At 37.5% G+C, this 26,205-nt stretch overlaps 1 protein-coding gene across 1 annotated transcript in view; it reads left to right on the forward strand.

The window, feature by feature from the left end:
* The window catches only part of Atg9 (autophagy-related protein 9), a 201,805-nt gene that overhangs the window by 117,650 nt on the left and 57,950 nt on the right, over positions 1–26,205 (forward strand). The window contains exons 11-13 of the mRNA XM_090384098.1: positions 10,064–10,267; positions 21,810–21,884; positions 24,830–24,980. Coding sequence (XP_090240224.1) covers positions 10,064–10,267; positions 21,810–21,884; positions 24,830–24,980 — 430 coding nt within the window. The remainder of the gene's footprint in view (positions 1–10,063; positions 10,268–21,809; positions 21,885–24,829; positions 24,981–26,205) is intronic.

Here is a 26,205-nt window from a genome sequence, read left to right on the forward strand (position 1 = left end):
ATACAGAAGGCCTTGATTAGACTGGCGTTCGAGCCCATGACCACCAAATACGGAGGATGCGGAAAGGTCAAGGAATGACCACCGCATATCCCCGGAGCAATATGGCCTTAGTTGCTAAGGCCATATTGCTTGCTTTTGCGTCCAACTGCCACTACTGTTAATCTTTTAGTCTGTAAATCACCCCAGGCTAGCATTTTTCCAACCCACCTAACTCTGCCTCGATAGCATCAGCAAATATTCTTGCCCCCTTTCTATTTAAGTGTATCCCATCCCTGTAGAAGCATTCTCTCCTTTTAGCAAGCACGGACCATGCTGAAAAAAATTCTATCCCATGAGCCTTGCACAGTCTCTCCAAGGCCAAATTGATTGACAAGGCTCTCATCATATACTCCCTCCTATCATGTCTGGGCAGAATTGCAGACACTTTCAAATTCAACCCTAGCTCGCGACTTTTTTCAACATTGACCTCTACTTGTTAATTAAATTAACAAGTAAAGGTCAATGTTGAACCAACAATATCACCTTTTGTGCCCTTAAAAGATGCTGTCTGCTCTACAATGTCATCAACTTTTGCACTTGGCAGACATTCCCTGGTCCTGTTCCACCTATCCTTTTTGCAAAATATATTCCCTGTCTCCCTGACAATAGTCACCAACAATAACTAGTTCCTGTCGGACCAGTGCATTCTGCCTTAGAGATTGCAGCTGTGTTGCCTGATGCACAGGAGTGAGCTCTGGCATTGATTTGGGCAGCTGAGAGTTTGATGGGCCCACATTTTAATTCCTTTGAGGGCATCTAACCTACTCTCCAAACTCTTGTAGATGCCCTTCAGAATGCTGAGTTAGTGCCTAATTTCTTGACACTCTCTGCATCTAGCATACACAAAGACATCCTCTTTGGCACGATCATGCCCTGTTCCAGAAAGTCTGCAAACATTTCACAAGTTACAGATTTTTATTTTAGGCTGTGATGTGTTGGAGAATCACTCCTTTGATTCTCCCTGAGACACAGTATTCCTGCTACTTTGTGACCCTTGCTTTGGTGCTCTAGTCTGGAAATAAAATTTGATAAGGTTAATAAATTCATTTGAGTATTTAAAAATACTACACTAAGCTAATGCAGTGATGCGTATTATGCTATTTAGTTTTACGTCATACCTTAATCTATCAAGTTTGAGATGTACACTATCGAGTTATGCTATACCATAACGATCACAATGTTAAATTAGTTATGTCCTTAGCTAACAAAAGATATATGCCCAACAAGTGATTAAAACCTTCAAACTACTTATTAATCACAATTAAAACCCTACTATTTTTCTCCACTACTGGTTACATACTATGATATTCGTGCCAAAACATGGATACAATAGCAGTACAAGTAGAGAGTCCTAACTTACAACATCACTAGCTAAACTTAACAAATGAGCTATTGAATGCTACAAAGCCTATTTAATCTATTTGTAATCAACTTAATATGTTAATTAATTAAGACTACGGTAAAAATTTCCAAAGAGCTCAATTTTTTGGAAATTTTTCCGTTTGCATGAGCTCTAAAAGCCTACTCTTCACAAGGAAGCAATTTTATACAGCATCAAGTAGTAGTACTGTAGGATTGGAATACTGTAGTAGGCGTATTGTAGGATTGCAGTGGTTTTCAGCACAGCAGTTGAAATCAATTGAAATTTGTACATCACTTGCATTTGATTTTGATCATGGGGAGGCTTTCTGCTCTCACTGAGAGCAGAAAAGACTGAGTGCTGAGTACTTGCTATTAAGTCTGATTTATTTTCAGAGCCTTAATGGCTCTGAATATAAGTCAGATATTGATATTGCCAACACTATTTTTTCACACTTCAATGATCTTTATTCTCTACTTCTAAGGTGATGGCTTTCCTTTTACTTGCATTCATACTTAACAGTAATTTTTTATCACCCACCCTTAATTTTATGAAAAATTGTTCGAAATTACAAAATCTTAAAAAGCAAATGTACGAGGGTGGTTCAATAAAGAATTGCCCTCACCTACTTCCACATATCGCAGAATCATGATATTTTTTGTGTAGCATCATACATATCTCTGTACCAAAGGTGTAAAATTTCAGCCCTGTGTCTTAATTTGTTTTTCTCTTACAGAGCTGAATGTGTGACAAAGTAGTATCATGGGCAAAGGTGAAGGCAGAGCTGTAATTCGGTATCTGTTCTTGAAGGGTAAATCTAAAGAAATCCATGAGGAGATGACTGCTGTATATAAGGATGAAGCCCCATCCTATGGCATTGTTGAAGCACCAGCATAGACAGTTTAGGTGTAGTCGGACATTGGTAGAATCTGAGCCCATTCCAGGTCGTCCCTATTCAGCCATTGATGACAGCACGATCAGAGAAGTGGAGTCGTTAATCATGGAAGATCGCCTAATATCTGTGCGTGAATTGTCCCAGGAGGTAAAGATTAGTGTGGGCTCTGTTGAAAAAGTCCTTCGTGACCAACTCCATTTATGGAAATTGAGTGCAAGATGGATTCCCTGATTATTGATTGATTTCCAGAAGGCTGATCGACAATAGAAATCATAAGAGTTGTTAACTCTGTGCCAAAAAAAATGAGGAAGACTTTCTCTTGTCTAATCACTCAGGATGAAAGTTGGATACACCATTTCAACCCTGCAAGTAAAAAGCAGTCCATGGAATGGCGACATCATGGTTCCCCACCCCACAAGAAGGCAAGGATCCAAGAATCAGCAGGAAAGGTCTTGCTGACGGTGTTTTGGGATGAGAAAGGCATAATAATGACTGATTACTTGCTGAAAGGTAGAAAAATTACAGGTGCCTATTATGCCAACTTACTCAACAAAATTACGGGAGAAAATCAAAACATGTAGACATAGCATGCTGTCCAAAGGTGTGAGAATGCTTCAAGACAATGCCCCAGTTCACACTTCTGAAATTGCAACAATGCAAGCGGCCACTTGTGGATATGAAATACTGCCCCATCCAGCCTACTCACCCGATCTTGCTCCATCAGACTGCTTGTTTCCTTCCCTCAAATCATTTCTTCAGGGGACCCTCTTCCCTGATGATGAGACACTCATTTCTGCAACAGAGTCATGGTTCAAAGATCAACCTCACCACTTCTACAAAAATGGTATCCGTAGCCTCATCCATCGATGGGAAAAATGTGTAAATCTGCATTGTGGCTATGTAGAGAAACACTAAAACCTTTGCCAAGAATCAACTGGCTAGCACCTCTGTACCTAGGTCAGGGCGATTCTTTATTTAACCACCCTCATATCACCTACCATTGATATACATGAGTCAAATCATATGGGTAGTTGCACAAGCATTCGTACTATGTACAGATAGAACAGCTGTTACGAAATTAGTGGTCAAATGTGAATGCTGTAGGAAATATTTATTTAGACAGAGTTTCCCAGAACTATTGTTACTGTTACATTTTTAAAGTACTGTTATTACTATTAATGCTGTTCTTCACTGCAATGTGAAAAAAGCATGATCTTGAATCCCATCAAGACAAGGAGGATCTTTCATGAGTTAATTGGTTTGGATGATTCCTTCACACTAAATTGAGATTTTCGTAATGATAAATAACTGGATTGATTTAAAAAAATATTGTCGATTTTGTTATTATTTAAACAGGTTATTATAAAAGCGCTTTTATATAAAATGTTACAGGATTTTTGATAACAATTTAATTTTATTTTATAATGTAATTAATACTACAATTAATATTATTATAATTTAATTATAATACAATAGACTGTAATAAAAAGCAAAGAGCATTTCTCAAATCTGGTTATAGTTGCCAAAAATCCTAGTTATACTACTACTACTACAATTTTTGGTACCTATGGTAATTGTCCAAATTCTCTATGATTTATCTTAACTTAAATATTACTTTTAATTTCACAAAATTTGTGTTTAATTTGTTAATTACGTTAAGTCTCAACTCATGGCTTTCCTTAGCCATGAAGAGATTTGTGTGTATTTTCATGTGCCACAATAATCATAATATCTATTTATTTATTTAATAGGGTTTTATTTACTTTTTAGTATGGTGTAACTAAATTTTAAATAATAGCTAAATTTTTACATGTTGCAGCCAGCAATTTATGGCCAATTTGACAGGATGTACACTGGTGTTCAAAGAAAGTGCATCATCCTTTAAAATTGTAATTGTTGTCTGAATAACGTAAGTATATGGCACTATTTGTTACAGATTGCATCAGATAAGATTGACATGCATAGGTGATGAAGTAATATTGCAACAGCTGTTACTTTCAGCTATATAAGCATGCTCTGCAAGAGTTGCAGTCATTCCTTGCTTGTGTCAGGATGGCGAGCTACGTGCAGTTGACAGCACGGAGAAAGAGTGCTATTGTTGCTTTACGTGAGGAAGGATCTTCTTCCCGTCATATATATATTTTTTTTTTATGTGAACCCCAAACACGAGAGGTATTAGAACCTATAGTACTTAGTACCGTGCTTGGGTTGGAGGTTGAGAAGACGAAAGAAGATATCTGTTGACATTGGACTTGAACTTCTGTAGATTGTAATTTTCAGGATATACGTATGAAGGAAGGTTGTTCCAGAAAACGGCAGTTGAATGAATAAATGAGGAAGATGAAAAGTTGGTTCTGTGGGTTTGAAGTTGGACAGTAAATGGATGTTGGCTGGTGGTGGTTGTTTGGACTGTTTTGAAAGAGAGAGCGGGAATTATAGAAGCCAATTCAGAAGAACAGTGCCCATGGAAGTATCTGTAGAAGAGGCACGCAGCAGAAACAGTGCGTCTATGAGAAAGCGAGTGGAGAGACTCTGTTAGAGATGAATCATTAATTAACCTAACTGTCCTCTTCTGAATGGAATCAAGAAGCCTGAGAGAGGTTTTGGGGGCACCACCCCAGATGTGGGAACAATATTCCATGGCAGGGCGGACTTGCGATTTATACAGAGTGAGCAGCTGTTTGGAAGAGAAGTAAGGCCGAGAGCGAAAGAGAAAACCAAGTTTTTTAGATGCAGAGGAAGCAATATTTGTAATGTGCTTGTGCCAAGAGAGATAAGTCAGGGTAATCCCTGAAAGAGATATATCATTTTGCCTAGAAATCGGAGTGTCACTAAACATGAGCATAGGAGGAGAAGAATCCTTTTTGCGAGATATAAGACAAGACTGAGTTTTAGAAGGGTTGAAATCAACTAAGTTGTCTTTGCCCCACTGGAGAATTACCTGAAGATCAGCATTTAAGGAATTGGTAGCAGATTTTCGAGAAGTTGAAGCTGATTGAGCAGGACAAGGTTTCTCAAAATGGAAAGTTGAATGCAACGTGCTACCATCGGCAAAACTATGGATAGGATTTCCAGTCAGTGGAAGAAGGTCATTGATGTACAAGAGGAAAAGAGTGGGGGAAAGAACTGAACCTAGGGGGACACTGGCATTAGTGGAGAAGTTAGAAGACAGAGAGCCATCTACCATTACCCTCAGTGAGCGATCAGAGAGAAAACTGGATAACCAATTACAAAAAACAGTTGGCAAACCATAAGATGGAAGCTTGTTTAGAAGACCTTTATGCCAAACACGATCAAAAGAATTTGAGATGTCAAGAGCAACTACTTGTGTTTCACCGAACCTTTCCATGGAATTAGTCCATAAATGGGTAACATAAGCCAGAATATCACCAGTGGATCGACACTGACGGAATCCATACTGGCGATCGTTGATCAGACGGAAGGTTTCTAGGTGGTTTAAGAGTTGGCGGTTAATTGATTTCTCCATTACTTTAGAAAGAGTAGAAGTAATTGCAGTGGGACGATAATTGGATGGGAGGGATGTGTCACCCTTTTTAGGAACTGGCTGGATATGAGCAAATTTCCAAGCAGAAGGAAAAACACCTTTGGAATAAGAAAGTGAAAAAAGGCGGCAAAGAATAGGAGTAAGTTCAGGAGCACAGGTTTTGAGAACAAGTGGAGAAATACCATCGGGACCTGGAGCTTTCTTAGCATCGAGATTCATCAAAATCCTTCTAATATCCTTTTGACGGAAGACCACAGGAGGCATTGAATGGAGCGTGTTGGGAATGGTGGGAGGTGTTTTACCAAGATCATTAATACATGAGCTGAAAGAAAAATGGGATGCTAGCAGGTCAGCTTTATCCTTGGCTGAAGTGACAACAGAACCATCTGGTTTGGACAGAGGTGGGAGCAGAGATGGGCAAAAGTTGTGGCCAATAACTTTGGCAAGAGACCAGAATGCTCGGCTACCATTAGGGCAAGAAGCAAGTTTTCTACTCTTAGCCTGTTCAAACTCTAGTTTGGACTGATTAATAACTGCTTTACAATTGTTGTGAGCTTTGGTGCAGGCAGAAAATGAAACTGAAGAATTAGAAACAAGCCAATTACGATATGCAACGTTCTTCTCTTGGACAGCCTTAGCACATCTATTGGAAAACCAAGGTTTAGATAAAGGACGAGATTTTAAAGTGGAGTGTGGGATAAAGGATTCCATTCCTGCAAGAATAATTTCACTGACAAGATCTGAGCAAACGTTGACATCAGAAGTTTTGAAACAGTAATCAGACCAAGGAAAAAAGTCTCGCAGGTCATCCCATTTTGCATTCTTGTAATGCCAAACAATACGAGTTTGGGAATAGCCATGAGATAAAGGTTCCATTGGAGAAGAGACAATCACCAAGTTGTGATCTGAAGTGCCTAAAGGACCTTTCACTTCGACCTTGTACTTAGAAGGGTTGTTTGTGAGAAAAAGATCAAGCGTATTGGCTGTATGATTAGGATTATCCGGTATTCTTGTAGGTAAATGAACAATCTGTGCTAGGTCATTAGTAATTGCAAAAGCCTCAGCATCTCGACCTGCTGGGTCGGTGTGACTAGAAAATGGAAGCCAGCTGGAGTTGTGAACGTTAAAATCACCAAGGAAAATTACCTCACTGTTAGGAAAGTTAGACTGGAGAAAGTCAAGTTGCAAAGAGAGGAAGTCAAAGAGCTCCAAGTGATTAGTGGAGTTGGGAGAACGGTAGAGACAACAGATGAATTTGACACAATGAGGTAGAGAGCTTTTAAGCCAGAGAAGATCAAAGAGAGGAGATTCCCAATTGCCAAGTCTCTGACAGGGAATATCAGAACGGACATATGCACAAGTACCACCTTTGAGGCGAAAGGAATCATACAGCAAATAATTTGGACATCTGAGATGAGCAGTAGTTGAATCAACTGATAAATGAGATTCAGTCAGAAAAAGTACCTGGGGTTTGGAAGACTGCAAGTGGAAATGGACATCGTTGAGATTGGAATTAAGACCACGTATATTTGTGAAATGAATTAGGAAGTCCTTCGGAGGTTTAGATCTTTTCGCAGATAAGCTTGCTCTATTATTTTGACAATTCATGGTGTATTCAATAGTAAGAAAAAGTGGGTGGGACATGCTGTATGAAGTAATGAAATTTTTGGATATGGCGTACATGTGGTAAGAATATACCCAGATCCTTGACATAATATGGCCTCGACAATGCTCCCCGCATACACACTACTCGGACTCCCTCCAGTCACTATCTGGCAGAGTAGAGGTAGCAAGATTATACACTTGCTGATCCGGAAGCCTCCTAGAGAGTTACCAATAGGTTTGGTCCGGTGTACTATCTAGCGGCCGGCCTGCGAACACCGTTTTAGAGCTGTACCCTCGAAATGTAAGGAATATTGGATCTTGCCACGACAGTCATCATAACCTCAAAGATCATCAATCATACTGCATGATGGAAGTGATAGGGAAGGGTTGGCCGGAACTTAGCTCTAGAGACTAAACATGGGTTCCACCACTTCAAGCCTCCAATAAGCAAAGTGGTGGTATTTCACCGGTTGATGAGAGTCATCTACCACCCTAGTACTGCCTGGTAACATAGAGGGGCGGCGTTCCTCCATGTGGTGTGGGCTCCACACCTCGGTTGCAGAGCTACTTCAGTTGGAGGTTGTTGTCAGAGACATGGAGGAATTAATAGAGGAAGAGAAGGAATTATCTAACAAAGAACTTATTGACTTGCAAGCAGCGATAGTGAAGGAAGAAAATGCTGACGAAGCTCAAGATGAACCAAATGAGGAGCCGAGAGGCTTCATCACTAGAGAGATGGCAGTGGTATTTCGTGAAATTGCATTGACAATGGCGAGGTTTATGAAGACGGATCCTGACAGCGAACGATTGTTAAAAGTTAACAGAGGGGTGAATGATATGCTTGATTGCTACAAAGAAATCTATGAAGAAAAGAAAAAAGCCACTGTCCAGTTATCCATTAATATGCTCTTTTGTAAGGTTGAGTGGCCAACCCCTTCTAAATCTCCACAGTGGCGTACTTATCAGCTGTAGACGTTGATTCTGGCAATGATGCTCGAGAGGTAAAACTTACTGTGTTATCTGTCTCTTTTTTTGTAATTTTATAATTTTAAATGTTTTTTTAAATTACATGCTTGTAATTTTTCCTGCGCATGAGTTAAAAAAAATTGAATAAATACAATTAGTAATTCTGTTCACTTGTTTGTCTAACATTTCTTTTTTGATTCAATCAATTTAGCGAGCACACTTGCGAGTGCTGCACAAGCGTGGGGGAAAATTCGACTTACACAGAGTCCCACTGAATGCAACCCTTACGTTAATCTGGGAGTGGCTGTACATGGAGTTTGGTAGACTGTAAGTGGAAATAGACATCGTTGAGATTAGAACTGAGACCATATCTGTTTGTGAAATGATCTAGGAAGTGTTTGGGAGGTTTCGATCTTTTCACAGATGTTTGCTCTATTAGTTTGACAATTCATGGTGTATTCAGTAGTAAGAAAAAGTGGGAGGGGGGCACATGCTGCATGAAATAATGAAATTTTTGGATATGGCATACACATGGTAAGGATACACCCGGATTCTTGACATAGCATGGCCTCAACAGTGCACACAGGCTGCCAGAGCAGGTCATGGGGTATTGTCAAATGATATACATGAATTTTGCTAGTAGGGAAAAGGTGAATATCCCTTTGTATAAGGCAATGGTCAGGCCACTCCCAGAGGCCTCATTTTTGGAAGGATGTAGAGTTGCCTGAGTGAGTACAGAGAAGGGCAACAAGATTGGTGAGGGGAACGAAGGGTCCTCTTACCAAGAAAGGCTTCAGTTCTGCAAATTGCAGAGGCTGGAGACTAGGCTAGGCACCTGTGAGGTCACCTGATTGAGATGTATAAGGCCTTGAATGGGTTGCGCATTCTCAATTCTGATGAAATTCTTTCTCAATTACGAACCTGAGGGGGCATGAGTTTAAATTGAGGAAAGACAGTTGGAGAATAGATGTGTGGAAATTTGCCTTTAGCCAGCGGGTAGTTCATTGCTGGAACAAACTTCCATCTGTTGTTTGGAAGTTGATAGCTTAAATAAATTCAAGGAGGAACTGGACAAATTTAAGAGGGAATGGATGTGTGAAATTTTTTTGGCTGATGGTACATAAGCTCGTACACTTGTTTTCTTGTATCACATGCCTCTACTACTACTATTCCCCTGTGAATCTCATTCTTTCTCTTTCTGTTCTTTTAAAATTTTGAAACTTTAAATCGAGTTCCCGTATACAAGCCACTTAATTATTGTGCTACCAGATGAGCTACTGCAGAAGGCTCCTTATGGCTAGCATAATGGTTATGATTGCTATTGTCATATTGCATTGAAAAGATGGGTATTGGCCACTAAAATCGCTTTGGGATGTGAAGGTTTTTCACATCATACATTTTCATCATGCAAAGTTATTCAATCTACACTGATTTGATGTTTTTATTCCTGGAAACTCAAGTCTTAAATGATAATAATAACAACATCAAGAGTAAGGGATATCTTGTATAGTGAGCATTGGTGTGCATATGTAAAAACAATTCAGATCATTCACAAGTGTGTCCCCCCTCCCCCAATTTAATAAGTATACCTAATGTCTTATATCTGGAAAACTTTTATAAAACTTAATTGTATTTGTGTACATTGATAGTTGGGGAGAATTAACCTCTAGTTTTATTAACTAATCTTTTTCAGATTTTCCAGGGATATAATGATCATTGGCTTTGCTAATTTTCTTTTATGTCCAGTAATTCTTCTGTGGCAAATGCTCTATTTCTTCTATAGTTATGCTGAGGCAATTAAAAGAGAACCTAGTCTTCTTGGAGCTAGGAGGTGGTCAAATTATTCAAGGTATTATGTGCGGCATTTCAATGAATTAGACCATGAACTAGATGCCAGGTTAGTGTGCTCAATGAATATTTAAAGCATAGTTTAAGCAGAGTCATTATAAGATGTTTTGTTTTTTCTCAAGTTTTCAGGTTGAGATACCACTATTCCTTTGTTGAGGTGGAGATGGGGGAAACTCCTGGTACCGTCAGACAGTTAACACTATTCCTTTGTTGACATGAAATCAGTTAGTACGCCATATACAAAATCTAAATATTCTAGTTAGTATATTGCCAGTATGTTATTCCATCTCTGAAACCTGGGAATTTAAAAATTTGTGGATTCTGGACAAAATAGCTATACACAGGCCTCTTTGCAAAGGGGGTAGAGAGGTGGCCTTGGAGAATATTTTCAAATAATGATTCATGAAACACAAATTTATGAGTCTCTAGAAAATTGTCTTATATTATTTAGGTATATGAAGGGGTTCAGAAAATATTTGTATTCACCTAGAAGTAGTTGTGATAGAAGATTATTTTTATTTTTTTGATACCTTAATCTCAGTAGCAATCACACAAATTTTGGTTTCAATCCGACAATTCATTTTTCTTTGCAGCAATGAAGTGAAATGTCACAGTGGATAAAGTGGAATATAGATCAGTGATTTGGTTTCTCTTTCTTCAAGGGAAAAAACACAAAACAATCCACAAAGAAATGGTTGCTGCTTATGGAGAAGACAGCCTAGGTTAGTGTTTTTGCACATTGGTATAAAGAATTTAAATGTGGAAGAACCTTAATGCATGAAGAAGAAATCCCAGGACACCCAGAAACTGCTATAACAGAAGAGTGTTGCAAAAATTGAGGCACTAATCCCGGGAGATCGCCATATTGGCATCAAAGAACTAGCTTCAGAGCTCCAAATTAGTGTAGGGTCTGTGAAGAATATCATCCATCAACAGTTGCTATGAGTGAAGTGTCTACTAGATTGGTTTTCAGACTCTGACCTCTTACCAGAAGAAGGAAAGGGCACAATGTGCACATGAAATGGTGATGTGCCAGGAAAAGAAGTTTTTTTCCAAGACTAGTCACCATGGATGAAACTTAGGCCATCACTGTGATGCCAAAACTAAACAAATGCCAAAACAGTGGGAGCATGCAGATTGACCACCCCCAAAAAAAGGCAAAGGCGCAATGAACTGCCGGCAAGGTGATGCTGTTTTTTTTTTTTTTTTTTTTTTATTAGCATAGTGTAATACTAACAGATTACCTTCAAAAGGGCTGTACTGTGATGAAGTATTATTCCAACCACCTCATAAAACTACATGCTCCTGTAAAAGAAAAAATACGGGAAAAGGTGTGTGCCTTCTCCGTGATAATGCTTCTGCACATTCCTCACATGCTGCAATGAGGTGCGCCCATGAATATGCATTTGAAATATTACCACATCCTTCTTATTCCCCTGACGTTGCACTCAGATTTCTTCTCCTTTCCTGCCTCAAAATCCTTTCTTCGTGAAAGCACTTTGCTGCTAATGGTGAGGTGGTTTATGCTACCAAAACATGGTTTGATGGACAGTCAGAGTACTTATGCAAACTGGCTTGTGGAAGTGTATTGAGAAATGGCAAAAATGTTTCAGTTTGTCTGGGGATTATGTTCAAAAGGTGTAACTTAATGGTGTTTGTTTCAACTTTCTATCACAACTGCTTCTGAGTGAATACAGATCTAGGTTTTTCTACATGCAACCCTGATTTCAAAAATTCACCTTGAGTCAGAAATTCCACACTAGAACAAACTCAGGACACCACCCCTGAAAGGTTGCAAGGTTGGAGAATCTATTAATTTATTTAAAATGGGGTTACAGCTAATAACATCTTAAGTGATGGCCACTGATCTCAGCTGGTCCATATTTTAGGATAGTACATTTATCATAGCACAGCTAAGGTGTCATTTCTGTGATGTGGACTTTTAGATTGGGGAAGACTGTCCCCTAATTAACCTTGTTTCATTAGGCACCCCTCCCTCATCTCATTTTAATACACCTTTTGGGAATGGCATATTTAAATCATGAATTTTTGAAATCAGAGGGTGTTACTTGTAAGGAAAATTACGTGTGGATTGTCTGTTCTTGTTTTGCGAATTGGTTGCCCGCAAAGTGAACAGAGGGTTTTTTTGTATGTCATTTACAAAAGTTCACTTTAAAATTAAATTTTGGAACAGTTAAATTTAATAATCTCTGGTGCCATTCAGGATAGTCTCAGATATGGCTAATCTTTATTTTTAGACATTTGTAGTTTGTCACACTTTCTCACCTTTTTAAGGGATAGAAATGTGTGCCTGTAATGTGTTTTTAAGTTTTTTTTGCACCAACCATATTAATATTTGAGTTACCACATAATCAGAATGTAGAAACTTGGAGGAAATCTTTTTCATAGTAAGGAATGGTACAGCGTATATCTGGTATGTTAATTCAATATTGGATTATTCAAATGTGATGTATTTTGAAGTCTATGGTTTCTGGCTAACAATATAGAGTTTTATATGCCTAAAATGGATAATTTGAAATGCATCTGCCATGAAATTTTAAGTCTGAATCAGAGCTGCAGCGTGTAATACTTGTCTAGTTCAAAGAATGCTGAAACTAGCCACAATCAGATATTGTTATTATGAAATTGAATGGAAGTGTAATGTAAATTTGCTACTGTACAGCTTATATGTCATCTTTAAATTTTACATTTCTCTCTACTTTTCCTATAATTACATGTGGAATCATGGGGAATTAGTATACATCTGTCATGCTACAGGATGCACACACAGTCCATTTTGTTCATATCACTGAAATCAAAATAGACTGTAAAAAACATTATTTTTTAATGTACAATGCTGTACATCTTCCTTTAAGTCACCACATGTACACATTTAGTATGAGAGAGAATAATAGTGAATGTGCTTGGACGGAAAAATACTTTTTGGTAAAATGGATGATAAAAAAAAAAGTTAGTTATTGAAGTATAGTCGAGCCTGGTTATGATTGAGCATCAAGAGACCAAGATTTCCTTGTTATAACCATTACTCACTATATCTGTGATGAGTTAAATCCACCTCCTATTTTTTTTAATTCTCAATAACTTGATAAAAAGATTCAAAAAACAAAAGAAATATAAGATAGAAAAAAATATTAGTATATAGCATTAGCATTAGTAGAGGCATTTGATGCAAGAAAGCAAGCTTATGCAGCATCAGCCAAAAAAAAAAAAAAAAAAAAAAAAAAAGTAACATAAATAAATAAAAATAACCACTTCCACTTCACCCCTCTGTTCGTTCGAAATACCTGTCCAGCTGAGCCTTAAACTTATTTAGGCTATCAACTTCCACGACAAGGGATGGAAGTCTGTTCCACCCACCAACCACCCGCTGGCTAAAGGCAAATTTCCGCACATCTATCCTACATCTGTCTTTCCTCAATTTGAATTTATGCCCTCTCAGGTGATTTTTCTGAGCTAGAGGAAGAATCCCATCAGCATTGAGCATGCTCAAACCATTCAAGGCTTTGTACACCTCTATCAGATCACCCCGCTGGTGCCTAGTTTCCAGACACTGTAATTTGCAAAACTTAAGCCTTTCTTCGTAAGAGAACCCCTTTGTCCCATTCACCAATCTAGTTGCCCTTCTCTGTACTCGTTCCAGCAGCTCTACATCCTTCCTGAAATGAGGCCTCCAGGCCTGTATACAGTACTCTAGGTGTGGCCTGACCATTGCCTTATACAAGGGAATAATCACCTCCTTATCCCTGCTAGAAAAATTTCTATATATCATTGACAATACACCATGAGCTACTCTTGCAGCTCGTCTGCACTGCTCAGAGAACTTCATATCTGCCTGCACCACCACCCCCAGGTCCCTTTCATTCTCTACCACTGTCAGTGTAGTACCACAGAGTTGATACGTTGCTCTGGGGTTGCTGTTTCCCATATGTAGTACTTTACATTTGTCAATGTTAAACTTCATTTGCCACCTCGAAGCCCATCTGCTCAACCTTTCCAAATCCTGTTGCAGCAGCATAGTGTCAGTAGTGTCCTTGACAACCCTGCCAACCTTTGTATCGTCTGCAAACTTGGACATTAAGCCTGATATACCATCATCAATATCATTTATAAATACAGAAAACAATAAAGGCCCCAATACTGAACCCTGAGGGACTCCACTAATAACATTAGTCCACGATGAGCAGTGTCCATTGATTACCACTCTCTGTCTTCTCCCCCTCAACCACCCCTTTATCCATAGCAGCAACTTGCCTCCAATGCCACACTGCTCCAATTTGTGCAGCAGTCTTCCATGTGCAACAGTATCAAAAGCCTTTCTAAGATCCAAGTATATAATATCAAAGTTATTCCCTGCATCCAGTTCTTTTGTGACTGCATCATAGTATCCAATCAAATTGGTCAGGCAAGACTTCCCCTTAACAAAACCATGCTGTGTCCTAGCTATAACTGAAGTCTTGTCTAGATGATCCTGCAGTGCTTCTTTCACCAGTGCCTCCATTAATTTTCCGGGAACAGAAGTTAAACTCACAGGTCTATAATTACTTGTGTCAGCCTTTGATCCCCCTTTGTGAATTGGGGTCACATTTGCACATCTCCAGTCAATGGGTACCTCCCCTGAGTCCAAGGAAGCTCTCATAATTATGGCTAAGGGTTTGCTTACCTCCTTTGCTGCCTCCTTTAATATAACTGGATAGATCCCATCCACCCCAGGTGCCTTTCTTGTGTTTATCTTCAACAATTTCTCCTCCACTTTGCTCTCAGTTATTACAAGATTCTCTAGCTTACTGCTAGAGTTGAATACACCTCTGGCATTCCCCTCGCTGAATAACTCCTCATGTGTGAATGTCGATGCAAAATATTCATTTAGTTTGTTAGCTACCCGAGCAGGGTCATCAACAGTTGACCCATCGATCTCAAGTGGACCAATCTGATTCATCCCCTTCCTTCTAGAGTTTACATAAGTAAAGAACTCTTTGCTGTTTTTCTTCGCATCCCTTGCCAAGGATCTCTCGTAATCTGCCTTCGCCTGCCTAACCTCCTTTGTAACTTGGTTACAGATCAACTTGTATCTATCATAGGCATCCGTGTCACGTGTTAATTTGTATGTATCCCATGCATTTTTCTTCTCTGCCATATGCCTCATTAGTTCATCTGACAACCATTTAGGCCTAAACCTTGAACAATATTTCTTAGTTGGTATGTAAAGCCTAGTAGCTTCCACGATAAGTTCTTTGAATGCTTCCCATTTTGAATTTGCTGTTGGCAATATCATCAGTTGATCCCACTGTATAGAATTTAAATACTGTCTCAGTCCATTGTAGTCGCCTTTACGAAAGCAATACCCCTTCCCTTTACCCCTAATGGTAGTTACCTCTTTGAGTAACTCCCACTTCAGCACACTGTGATCACTGCCACCAAGTGGTTCATTTATCTGCAGATTCTGAATGCATGAAGAATCACTACTGATAATCAAATCAAGAGTATTACTCCCTCTAGTTGCCTCCCGAACATGCTGATGTAGAAAACAATCATCCAATAAATCCACAAAAGCCTTGCTACTGTGTGAGTGACCAGCCCCCAAATTCCAGTCAATATCTGGGAAATTAAAATCCCCCATTATAAGACTCTCTGATTTACTGGCCCACTCTATTTCTCCGAACAGTTTCTTATTATACTCATCAGAGTCATTAGGCCTATAGCACACTCCTACTCTCAATTTTGATCTCCCAATGCTTATGTCACACCAAACTGACTCGACACTGCACTGTCCAGCGATGTCGACTGGCTTCACTTCCTTGGATTTTATGTGTTTCTTAATTAATAGCATAACCCCTCCTCCCTTCCTATCCTGTCTATCCTTTCTGTACACATTGTACTCCCCAAATTCCAGTTCTGCATTTCTTATATCTGTGTGACACCACGTCTCTGAAATCCCCACAATATCTGCCTTTGATGTTTTGAGCAATACCTCAAATTCATCAAATTTATTTACTAAACTCCTAGCATTGGTGTACACACAAGTATACATGCACCTGTTCTTTTTCTTAGCTACCCTAACACAACCCATGTGTTTACTTGTACCCCAATGATTCCCAGCAGTCTCTGAAATATCCTGCATCTTATTTTCCAGGCTGCGGCTCATTCCAATAGAAGCAGTGCAAGAATCACTTTCACCTCTGCCAGTGGCTACTGTTAATCTATTAGTCCTTGTATCCCCCCAATCTAGCAGTTTTCCGACCCACCTAACATTGCCTCGATAGCATCAGCAAACATTCTTGCACCCTTTCTATTTAAGTGTATCCCATCCCTGTAGAAGCAGTCTCTCCTGTTAACAAGTACAGACCAGGCTGAAAAAAATTCTACCCCTTGAGCCCTGCACAATCTTTCCAGGGCCGAATTGATTGACAGGGCTCTCATCATATACTCCCTCCTATCGTGTCTGGGCAGAATTGCAGACACTTTCAATTTCAACCCTAATTCACGGCTTTTTTTCATCAGTGACCTGTACTTGTCAAGTAATTCCACCGGTCTCCTACTCTTAATGTCATTAGTGCCAACGTGTACAACTATATCACCTTTTGTGCCCTTAAAAGATGATATCCGCTCTACAACGTCATCAACTTTTGCCCCTGGCAGACATACCCTGGTCCTATTCCACCTATCCTTTTTACAAAGCATGTTTCCCGTTTCCCTGACAATAGAGTCACCAACAACTACTAGTTCCTTTGGGACCAGCGCATTCTGCCTTGGGGGTTGCCGCTGTGTTCCGCGATGACCAAGTGCAAGCTCTGGCATTGGTGTGGGCAGCTGAGAGCTTGATGGGCCCCTCACTTGTAATCCTTCGAGGGCATCCACCCTATCCTTCAAGCTCTCATATAGGCCCATAACAACGCTGAGTTGTCGCCTTATCTCCTTACACTCCTTGCATCGCACACACACAAAGACATCCCCCATGGCAGTATCATGTCCCATACTTGACTGCTCCGCAAACATCAAGCAAATAGTGCATCTTACAAGGCTGTGATTCAGAGGACAACTGCCCCCCTCAGTTCTCCCCTGGGCCACAGCATTCCCATTAGCTTGAGCCCTTTGCTTTGCTGCTCTGGTTTGAGTCATGATTTAGATTTACTTTCAATAAAATTTCAATTTCTGTACAAAATTAAATCCTAAACTTGTATCCAAACACAGTTATAACGCTATATTTATGTTTCAGTAACGAGTGTTATCTACGGAATATTTACGTTTCAGTAACGAGTGTTATCTACGAAATATTTACGTTTCAGTAACGAGTGTTATCTGCGAAATCCCTTTATATAACTTTCGTATCAAGTTATGTATTAATTATTTGTTTTTACTAATTATTTATGTTACGTAACCTAAGTGGTTATATGTATAATTAATTATGTTAAATAAAATTAATTATATTACGTTTGTAATCTAAGTCGTTATATGTATTTATTTAAACGTACAATTTAACTGCTAACGAAGTTCAACTAACGCTATCTAGTACGGTATATCGTATCACAAAGGCGGGAAAATTACGAACGGTTAGCGGAGTTGAAACACGTGGAAACCTTTACCGATACTTTTATGCAATTACAAGGCCGAGTAAAGAATAAATACACCAAATTAATCAGAAAATCACAAAATAATGTTATACTACTAAATTTAAATCAAAAGTTTTAGAAAAACAATAATTTCAAATCAATAATTAACAAAAATCCACTTAGCGGCTTTGAAAACGACCGTCTCTAGTAGCCTCGTCAGCAGACTCCAACACAACTCCTACATATATCTACATATTATTTGTATTAATATGCTTGTATAAACTACAATACACTTAATATTAAACATAATTTATTTGTCTGCAATTTTAAAACCATACACTTAATACTAAACATGATTTCAATTAGTCTTTTTATTTATGTATCTTAAAATTGATGTTTGTTTTAAAGATTTCACCTTGATATTTCTCAAATTCCCCCCTAAACCACTCAACGTTAAGTCTCATTATTTGCCTCAGTTCCTTCAAAAAAATTTGACTGTCATTGCACCTTGAGCTTGGGAGATTGTCGGCACTGATTTTTGATTCACTTTCACATGTCATCATATCATCTTTGTTGAGCATCGACGTTTGTAACCTAACACTTTATAATTTTTTTTTTAGTTATATTCTTTTCCAGTGTCAATATGTAAACATGTTTATTCTACCACAATGTCGATACTGTTGAAGAGGACAAAGAAAACGTTTTACACACTTAATATTTTTTGCACCACGTTCTAACTCGCAAATAATTTTGAATTTTTTGTGAATCACGAGCCATTTTCTTTTGTTAGTAGACATGTTTCCGAAGAAGGGTTCACTTCTAACTGATTTTACTTTAAAATTACAGTAAAATGAACTGCTATACAAATAATTATTGTTTCCAAAATTCTTAGAAGTACCGAAATAAATTTATCATTCAGTGAATACAAGACAATCTGTAAACATAATGTGACCATAGAAATTGCAAGTGGAATGCCAGTGCACTACAAAGGACAAGTTTAGGTCATAAACTGGTCCCTAATCCAATGTGGGTGGTCAAAAGCTGTCTCCCCTTTTATTTTTGTTTAATCCAAAAATTGGGTTTTTTTCAACTATCTGACCAGTTCAGAATGTTTGCATAGTTACCAAAATTTGTACGGTATACTTGTGTAGTACGCTCGTTATAACTCGTAAATGTGTTACGTTAATTTACGTGCATGGGAATACACGTAAATTAAAATCATTATGGCTTTTTGCTCATTACAGCCGTGATCTTGCTATTTCCGTGCTCGTTATAACCAAGTTCGACTGTATGTGAAGTTCCTCTTGATTTCTCACACATAATAACAAAGTTTCCTGAATTTTATTTTTCTATCACAATAGTCATGCAGCTAATATTTACATGCATTACATTTAAAGGAGAGCTATATGGGTGGACAAAATAATGGAAACACCTGTGATAAGGGTTATAGGTAGGCACTAATATGGTGTTGGACCACCCTTTGCTTTTAAAACAGCTTGTATTCTATGTAGAATAGAGTCAAATAAATCTTGAAATGTCTTAAGAAGAATATTGGACCATTCTTCAGAAAGAGACATTTCAAGTTCTTTGAGTGAAGAAGGTGGAGGAAATGTGCTTATCACTTTCCTTTGCAAATATGCCTTAGTAGCTCAATAATGTTTGTCTGATGATTGTGCAGGCCATGGGAGACATTTAGCTTCAAAACTAAGGAGCACAAACCCATGCAATTCTGTTTTGTATTGGAGCACTGTCATCTCGAAACATCCCATCATTTGTGGGAAACAATGTTTGCGCCATGGGATGAACCAGGTAATTAGGAATATCAAGGTAATCAGAGACAGTAATTCACCCATGCTGGGTGATGATAGGACCTAAAGAATAAGGTATTGCTGCCCACACCATTGTTGATCCTCCTCCATGTTTGATGGTTGGCATAAGACGGTCAGAATGATGCACTTTCTTTGGCATTCGCCCAACAAAAATTCTGTGATGCTAGAAAAAGTGATCGATGATTCATCTGAAAATATGACATGTTCAGATTTTGTGCTCCTTACAACTTCTTTCTAGCATTGCCGTCAGTAATCAGCAGCTTGTCAATAGTGGTTCTGCCATAAATTACAGCTTTATGAAGTTCTCACCGAACTTTCTGCTAGAAACTGGATTGGTGAGACACATCATTTTTAAGGCAGTGCTTTTATTTTTTGGGCTACAATCCTTTTTGGTGTCTGGCAGTCTCTTTAAGTCAGCTTCAATTTTCTGCCACAATTTGTCCTATCCGACTGTTTTTCCATACTTGGTGAATGCAGACATCACTTTCGATTCAGTTGCTCTGGATACATTAAACAAATCAGCAGTTTTAGTTACTGATGTTCCTGCTAAACCTGTACCAGCCGTTTGATCTCTTTGAAATTGTGGCAGGTTGGTTATTTTTTCTATGGGCCATTTAATATTATCTCTAAATAAACATCAGTTTTTATCTTCATCTTTCCTTCACAGTATTACTTGCAAGAAACAAAAAAAAAAAAAAGAAAAAAAAAAGCAGTGTATGTTCATAAATATGTCATACAGCCATTACAAAAACTGCTACTTTCACATCAGGTGTTTCCATTATTTTGTCCAGCCTCTATATGTTGTTTATTATGTATAATTATGCAATACCTGCTGAAGAGAGGACATCCATATTTTGGGATGTTATTTGCATGTTTAATAAATTAATGATGCAGAAAGCTGACATTCCTCACTTCAGCATTGTCAGTTACTCAGTGAACTTCATAACTTAATCCAAAGTACCCTTGCAAATTACAGCTATGTACACTGGTTACAAAGTGCTTGTGCGAACCAATGACCAGTTTTACTTGCATAAATGGCTGAGCATGAAGAGTAAAAATGTCCAGTATATTGGGTACAGCTTATAAAATTGTACATTCGATTTCAATTGTGAAACTTTACCTTGGTAATGTGGAATTGAATTATTTTTTGTATGTGTAAAGAAATTGCTATTTACAGAAGATATTAACTACAGAAGCTGCTTCAGGAGCTTTCCTGTAGTTTTCAGTACTGTTTTGCAAGCTAAGTTACAACTTACCTCCATGTTAGAACTTGAAAATTCTAGCATCCTGCAAAGTTGGGGTTTTTTTTTTTTTTTTTTGTGTGTGTGTGTAATGCTTTATTTTAGCACATAGGTGCATGTAATCTTTTCCTTTCAAGCAGCTTCCATGGCTAATCTCTTCCAGAAATAGGGACTTAATAATACTCACAAAAATACAGATTTAATTCCACAGTAAAGGTAAAATTCCATAACTAATCAAACACAAATTCCACAACTTTTTGCAACTGTTCAAAAGTGATGTAAAATTCAAACGCTGTGTGACCAGTGTATGTGGCTGTAATTTTTGAGAGCAGTCCTTGCTGTGTTATGAAGTTATGTGACAGGACTAAAAAAAAAACACGAAAATCGCCTTTTTGCACGAATTACCAACAAATTACGCATCAAATAATATCCCAAAATATGTATACTCTCTCTCTTGCAATTATATATAATTATACATAATAAAGAACATAGTACTTATTTTAAAGAACAGCTTGTAATGAATGGCCACCATAGCAAAGCTAAATTATTCTTAATCTTTTAAGAACCAATTAGTTAAACGAGAATTGTGAAAATTTAATCTGAGTATCTTAAATTTCTATTAATGTTCAACATGTTTAAATTGAAATGGAAGTATTTTGTTCCTTTAAACTTCAAATTAACTTGAACCTGATTACAGGTTTTGCTGTATTCAGGTTTTCATGTACACTTAAATATTAATATTTGTGCTTTTGTTTCTAAAAGAAAAGCAGGAGTATTGCTTTATTATATCTATATTTGTGAGATGGAATAAGTTATAAATTAACTATTATGAAATATTTTAAACATTTGTATTCAATGTTAAAGCTTTTGCTAAACCACTGAGGAAACTTTTAAATTTTTCTGACATTATATTTCTTTTAATAGTAATTGTGGTAATATTATTTTTGTTATAGATTAAGTAGATGTTACAGACCTGCTGCTGAATATATGACTATGTTTACCTCCCACAATTTTGCTGCTATTTCAAAGTGAGTATTAAATAATTTTGTGAATGATAATTTTTCAACAAGAAAGGTCATGCAGTTATATTTCAACAGAAGCATTGCAATAATTTCAAAATTGTACACATTTTTGTGTTCATTTTCTGAAGAAACCAAATGCTGTTGGCATCCTTACACTTTTTCAGATGACACAAAGGGGACATAAATTCTTTTTAGGAAAGGATAGTTGCTCAGAATAGATTTGTTAAAATTTGCTCTCAGTCAGAGTAATTGATTGTAAGAACAAACTTCCATCTGGTGTTTGGAAGTGGGTAGAATAAATTTAAGCAAGGATTAAACAAATTATTAGAGAGAATTGGCAATTGAAGTGAATGAGGGATGATGTGCTGATGCAAGACTGACTGTTTGTCAGTTAATGCTCATATTTGACGAAATCACAACCAGCTCAACCCAAAATACTAGAAAAATTAATTATTTTTTTCTATTGAGGATTTTATTGTAGATGGTTGTGATTTTAATAAGAGTGATTGTATATTCTAAAGTAGCTTTAATATTGAGTTTTTGTGTCCTTTGCTTTTTAGATCCACTTGGGATCATTTGTTTCAGTTGTCATTTCTATCTTATGGAGTAGTAGATGTGACAAAACAGATTTTCATAAAGTTGAATGTTGTCATGTTTTTTTTTTTTTTGTAGAGGTTAGCATTATGGAAACAATTTCAGGAGATGGGAGCCATTTTAAGAAGAGCTGGCCAATGTTGCCTGAGGGCTATGGCAACCAGAATGTACTGTTATCTGGCTCTAACGGTAAGGTTATGATGAACCCTATGATGTCCTGTCATCACCTGTCTCTTGAGGTAGTTGTGACCTCAGGTGAAAATATTTCCAGCTGAACTGTTAAGAAGGCCTAATTCAAGTGGATTCTATGCAAGGAACCCAGTGGTTTGTATCCCATTAACTCCAAACCACTGCAGAGCTCATCGAAACTGGTGCCATGAACATGTGACTTGGAACCGTGACAAATTGGGTACAATTCTGTTCTTTTATGAGCCCCATTTTAGCATACAAACAGATTCTAGATGTTATTTCACCTGGAGACAATGAAGAATGTGGTACCATCCTTCCAGCATCAGAGAAAGGGACACTTATGGTGGAGGTAGTGTTCTCGTGTGGGGATAATGATCAATGGCCGCACCCCTCTTCACATTTTTTGTCACGGTTATCATAACTACACAGAGTTACCGAGAACAGATCCTCGAACCATGTGACTTTTTAGTAGTGCAGTTTGCCCAAATTTTCATTTCATGCATGACAGTCCCATTGCACATAGAGCTTGAGTGGTGGAGGAATATCTTGAAGCTGAAGATATCAGACTGCCGTGGCCAGCATGATCACCAGACTTAAATCCGATTGAATATTTGTGGGATGCTCTTGGACGGCACATCACATGCTGACAGCCAACTCCTAGCTCACTTGGTGAGCTAAGGTCTGCACTGGTGGAAGAATGGATTTGTTGCTACAGAATCTTATAGACACCCTTATATTGAGCATGATTCACCACTTCGTGTTATGGCCTTGCTGCCTTTGTGCTGTAAAGCCCATAAATAAATAAATAGATTCACCACTGTCAGGCCTTTTTAGCCGTTGGAGGGGAAGCATATGCTGTATTAATGTCACGTGATAATATTTTTGAGCATCTTGTATCGACTTCTGTAATGTGAGTTTTTTGGTAATTCTTATACAACCTCTATAAGTGCCTCTTATACTTGTCTGAAGTTTCTTGCTCTCTCTTAATTTCATCTTTATTATATGGTACATCACCATACCCAATTTTGTCCCACTTCATCGCAAACTGCATGGGTTACTGTGTTTTTTAAGTATTCTGTTAATTTTTCGAGCAGTGTATTTTGCCATTTCCTATTTGAAGTTTCATGTTTTTTTTTTTTTTTTTAGGCTGGATGGTGGAGGTGTGCGATCAAGTACACAATGTTTTAATAGTATCCAGTTAATTTGACCAGTTATTTTAACTGAAGTCTGTTTCAATATTTATTAATTGTTGTTAGTACTGGGTTTGGTAAAATTACCTTTCCTACCTACTAAGCTTGATGGGCATCTTGCTGGGATGTTTTCAGATTGTAAACTCTGTGTTGTATATATCTGACAGTGTAATTCTGATCATTTACCTATTCAGTTTACAGTGAGTACCCTCTCAACAAATTTGCTTTGCTCTTTGCCGAAGAATAAGGTTATTTTTGAAACTGTATTTCCCCATAAGTTTGTTAATATTCAGCATGTCACATTTTTATCTGAATTGTTCCCTTGGTGTTGTCTGGCCTCTCTTCCTATCGATGGGACTACATTTTAGTTATTGTAGTGACTTTGCTTTCATTTCATGGCATTCCAAGTCTAAATTATGTAAAATCACTAAATCCTCGGTGGCCACGGTTTATTGTTTTTATTTAAGTTTAAGCAGCAATTATTCAGGTCTTATAAGAAGTTTCCATCACATAGCATTGAACTACATAGCATTAGCTACATGTCTCAGAATTTAAGTTATAAGAAATGTACCTATTTTGATGCATATGTTAAAATATATCACAGTACTACCTAACATTATATTTTCTTAATTTGGCAGTTAGGTTAGTAACTAAGCAAACATTCACATTTCTTTTCCAAGTTGTTTGCCTCCTCGCACATTTGGTCATTTGGTGTGGCCCACTTGTGCTAAAAGGATGGAGATCTTTTAGCACAAGTGGGACCAATGATTAAAACTATTTGATATGATAAATATTTGTAAATAACTAAACATTTGAAAATAGTGAATGGAAATGGTCCAGAACAACTAATGTATATTACCCTATACTATCCTGGCTTTCAGCCAGGATGTCCTTTTTTAATGTGTGGTGCTAATGGTTTTCTATTAAAGAATAAAAAGAATGGGATTTTTTTTAATACAAACTTTTCATTCTTTTCAGGAGTGTGACCTTTGTTGCAGGTTCTGTTCTTGCAGTATTTTTGTTTCTGACTGTTTATGATGAAGATATATTAACAGTAGAGCATGTTCTATCAGTGATGACAATACTTACACTAATAATAGCTTGCTGCAGAGGATTTCTTCCTAAGGAGGTAATATTTATTTTTTATTTCTGAATGTTTGATTAACCTTCAATTAATAAACTTTCAATTAATACATTTGTGCCTCCCAAATCTGGCGCCATTGTGACCTGAACTTTGCTGGATCTTGGATTTTTTTGATTTTAATTGGATATGTCATAATCAGAAAAAAAAAGTTACAAAAAATATTGAATTTCTACACTGCATGCAACTTGTATACGAGTGTACTTTTTTCTGTTTTCTTTCTTTTTTTTTTTTTTCAACAGAAAAAAAAAAAAAATGTGTATGTTACATGAAAAAGTACAGTAAGTATACACTATTATACAATAAAAAAAATTATTTTTACCTTTCAAGTGATGTATGGTACATTTTTAGCAGAAGCAGAAAGTCTCACAATTGTTTCATAAAAGTACCAAGTGTGTGTGTGTGTGTGTGTGTGTGTGTGTGTGTGTGTGTGTGTGTGTGTGTGTTATTGACAATACAGCCTTTCTCACAATAGATAATGACTTCTGTGTTCATTTTGAAAATCCACACTACTCTGGGCCACTTAATTTTCTTCTAGGTGGTATACAGGATAATATAAATGGATGAAAATTCCTCTGTCAAAGCTGTTTTAGAAATGGCAATCTAAAAGTTCTAAAAACCTTCACTAAACAGTAAAGGTGTTTAGTGAATCATTATCCCAATCTAATGTTACATGTATGAATTGTGAAACTCAAAGCTGAACAGTTCATTGCTTATTTTCAGTGAGAGTCACTAATCTTGTTTATTTACAAATAGTAATTAGTTCCATACCTAACAAATTTCTAAGGTGAAATAACCACCCTGCAGAATGAACTCTAACACGCAAGTTTGATAAATGGCCACATTGACAAAAAATGTATTGATTCTCAGGTGATTTATTAGATTCATTCATTTTCCTTAGCCAAACAGTGGATTGCTAAATTTGGGAGATTTGATTCTAGAATGTTGGTGGTTAGAAGTAAGTAGAATTGAGTTGCCTGCTTGCAACAAGCAATTGTTAATTTGTTGGGTTAGCTGTGGATTATAGAATCACCTGTACCCATAATTTCATGATATCGCAGCTTACCTAATTCTGTTCATTGTGGTGAAGTAATGGTTATAATGGAAATTATACTAGACACTTTCTATGTGAAACAGATGACTTAAGACTTTAAATTTATGAAAATATATTAACAGAAAGATTAAAATCATTTACATGTTTCAATGTATTAGA

The sequence above is a fragment of the Mastigoproctus giganteus genome, chromosome 10 (assembly GCF_048544385.1).
Source record: "Mastigoproctus giganteus isolate SK-2022 chromosome 10, ASM4854438v1, whole genome shotgun sequence".
In the NCBI taxonomy this organism is placed as follows: domain Eukaryota; kingdom Metazoa; phylum Arthropoda; class Arachnida; order Uropygi; family Thelyphonidae; genus Mastigoproctus; species Mastigoproctus giganteus.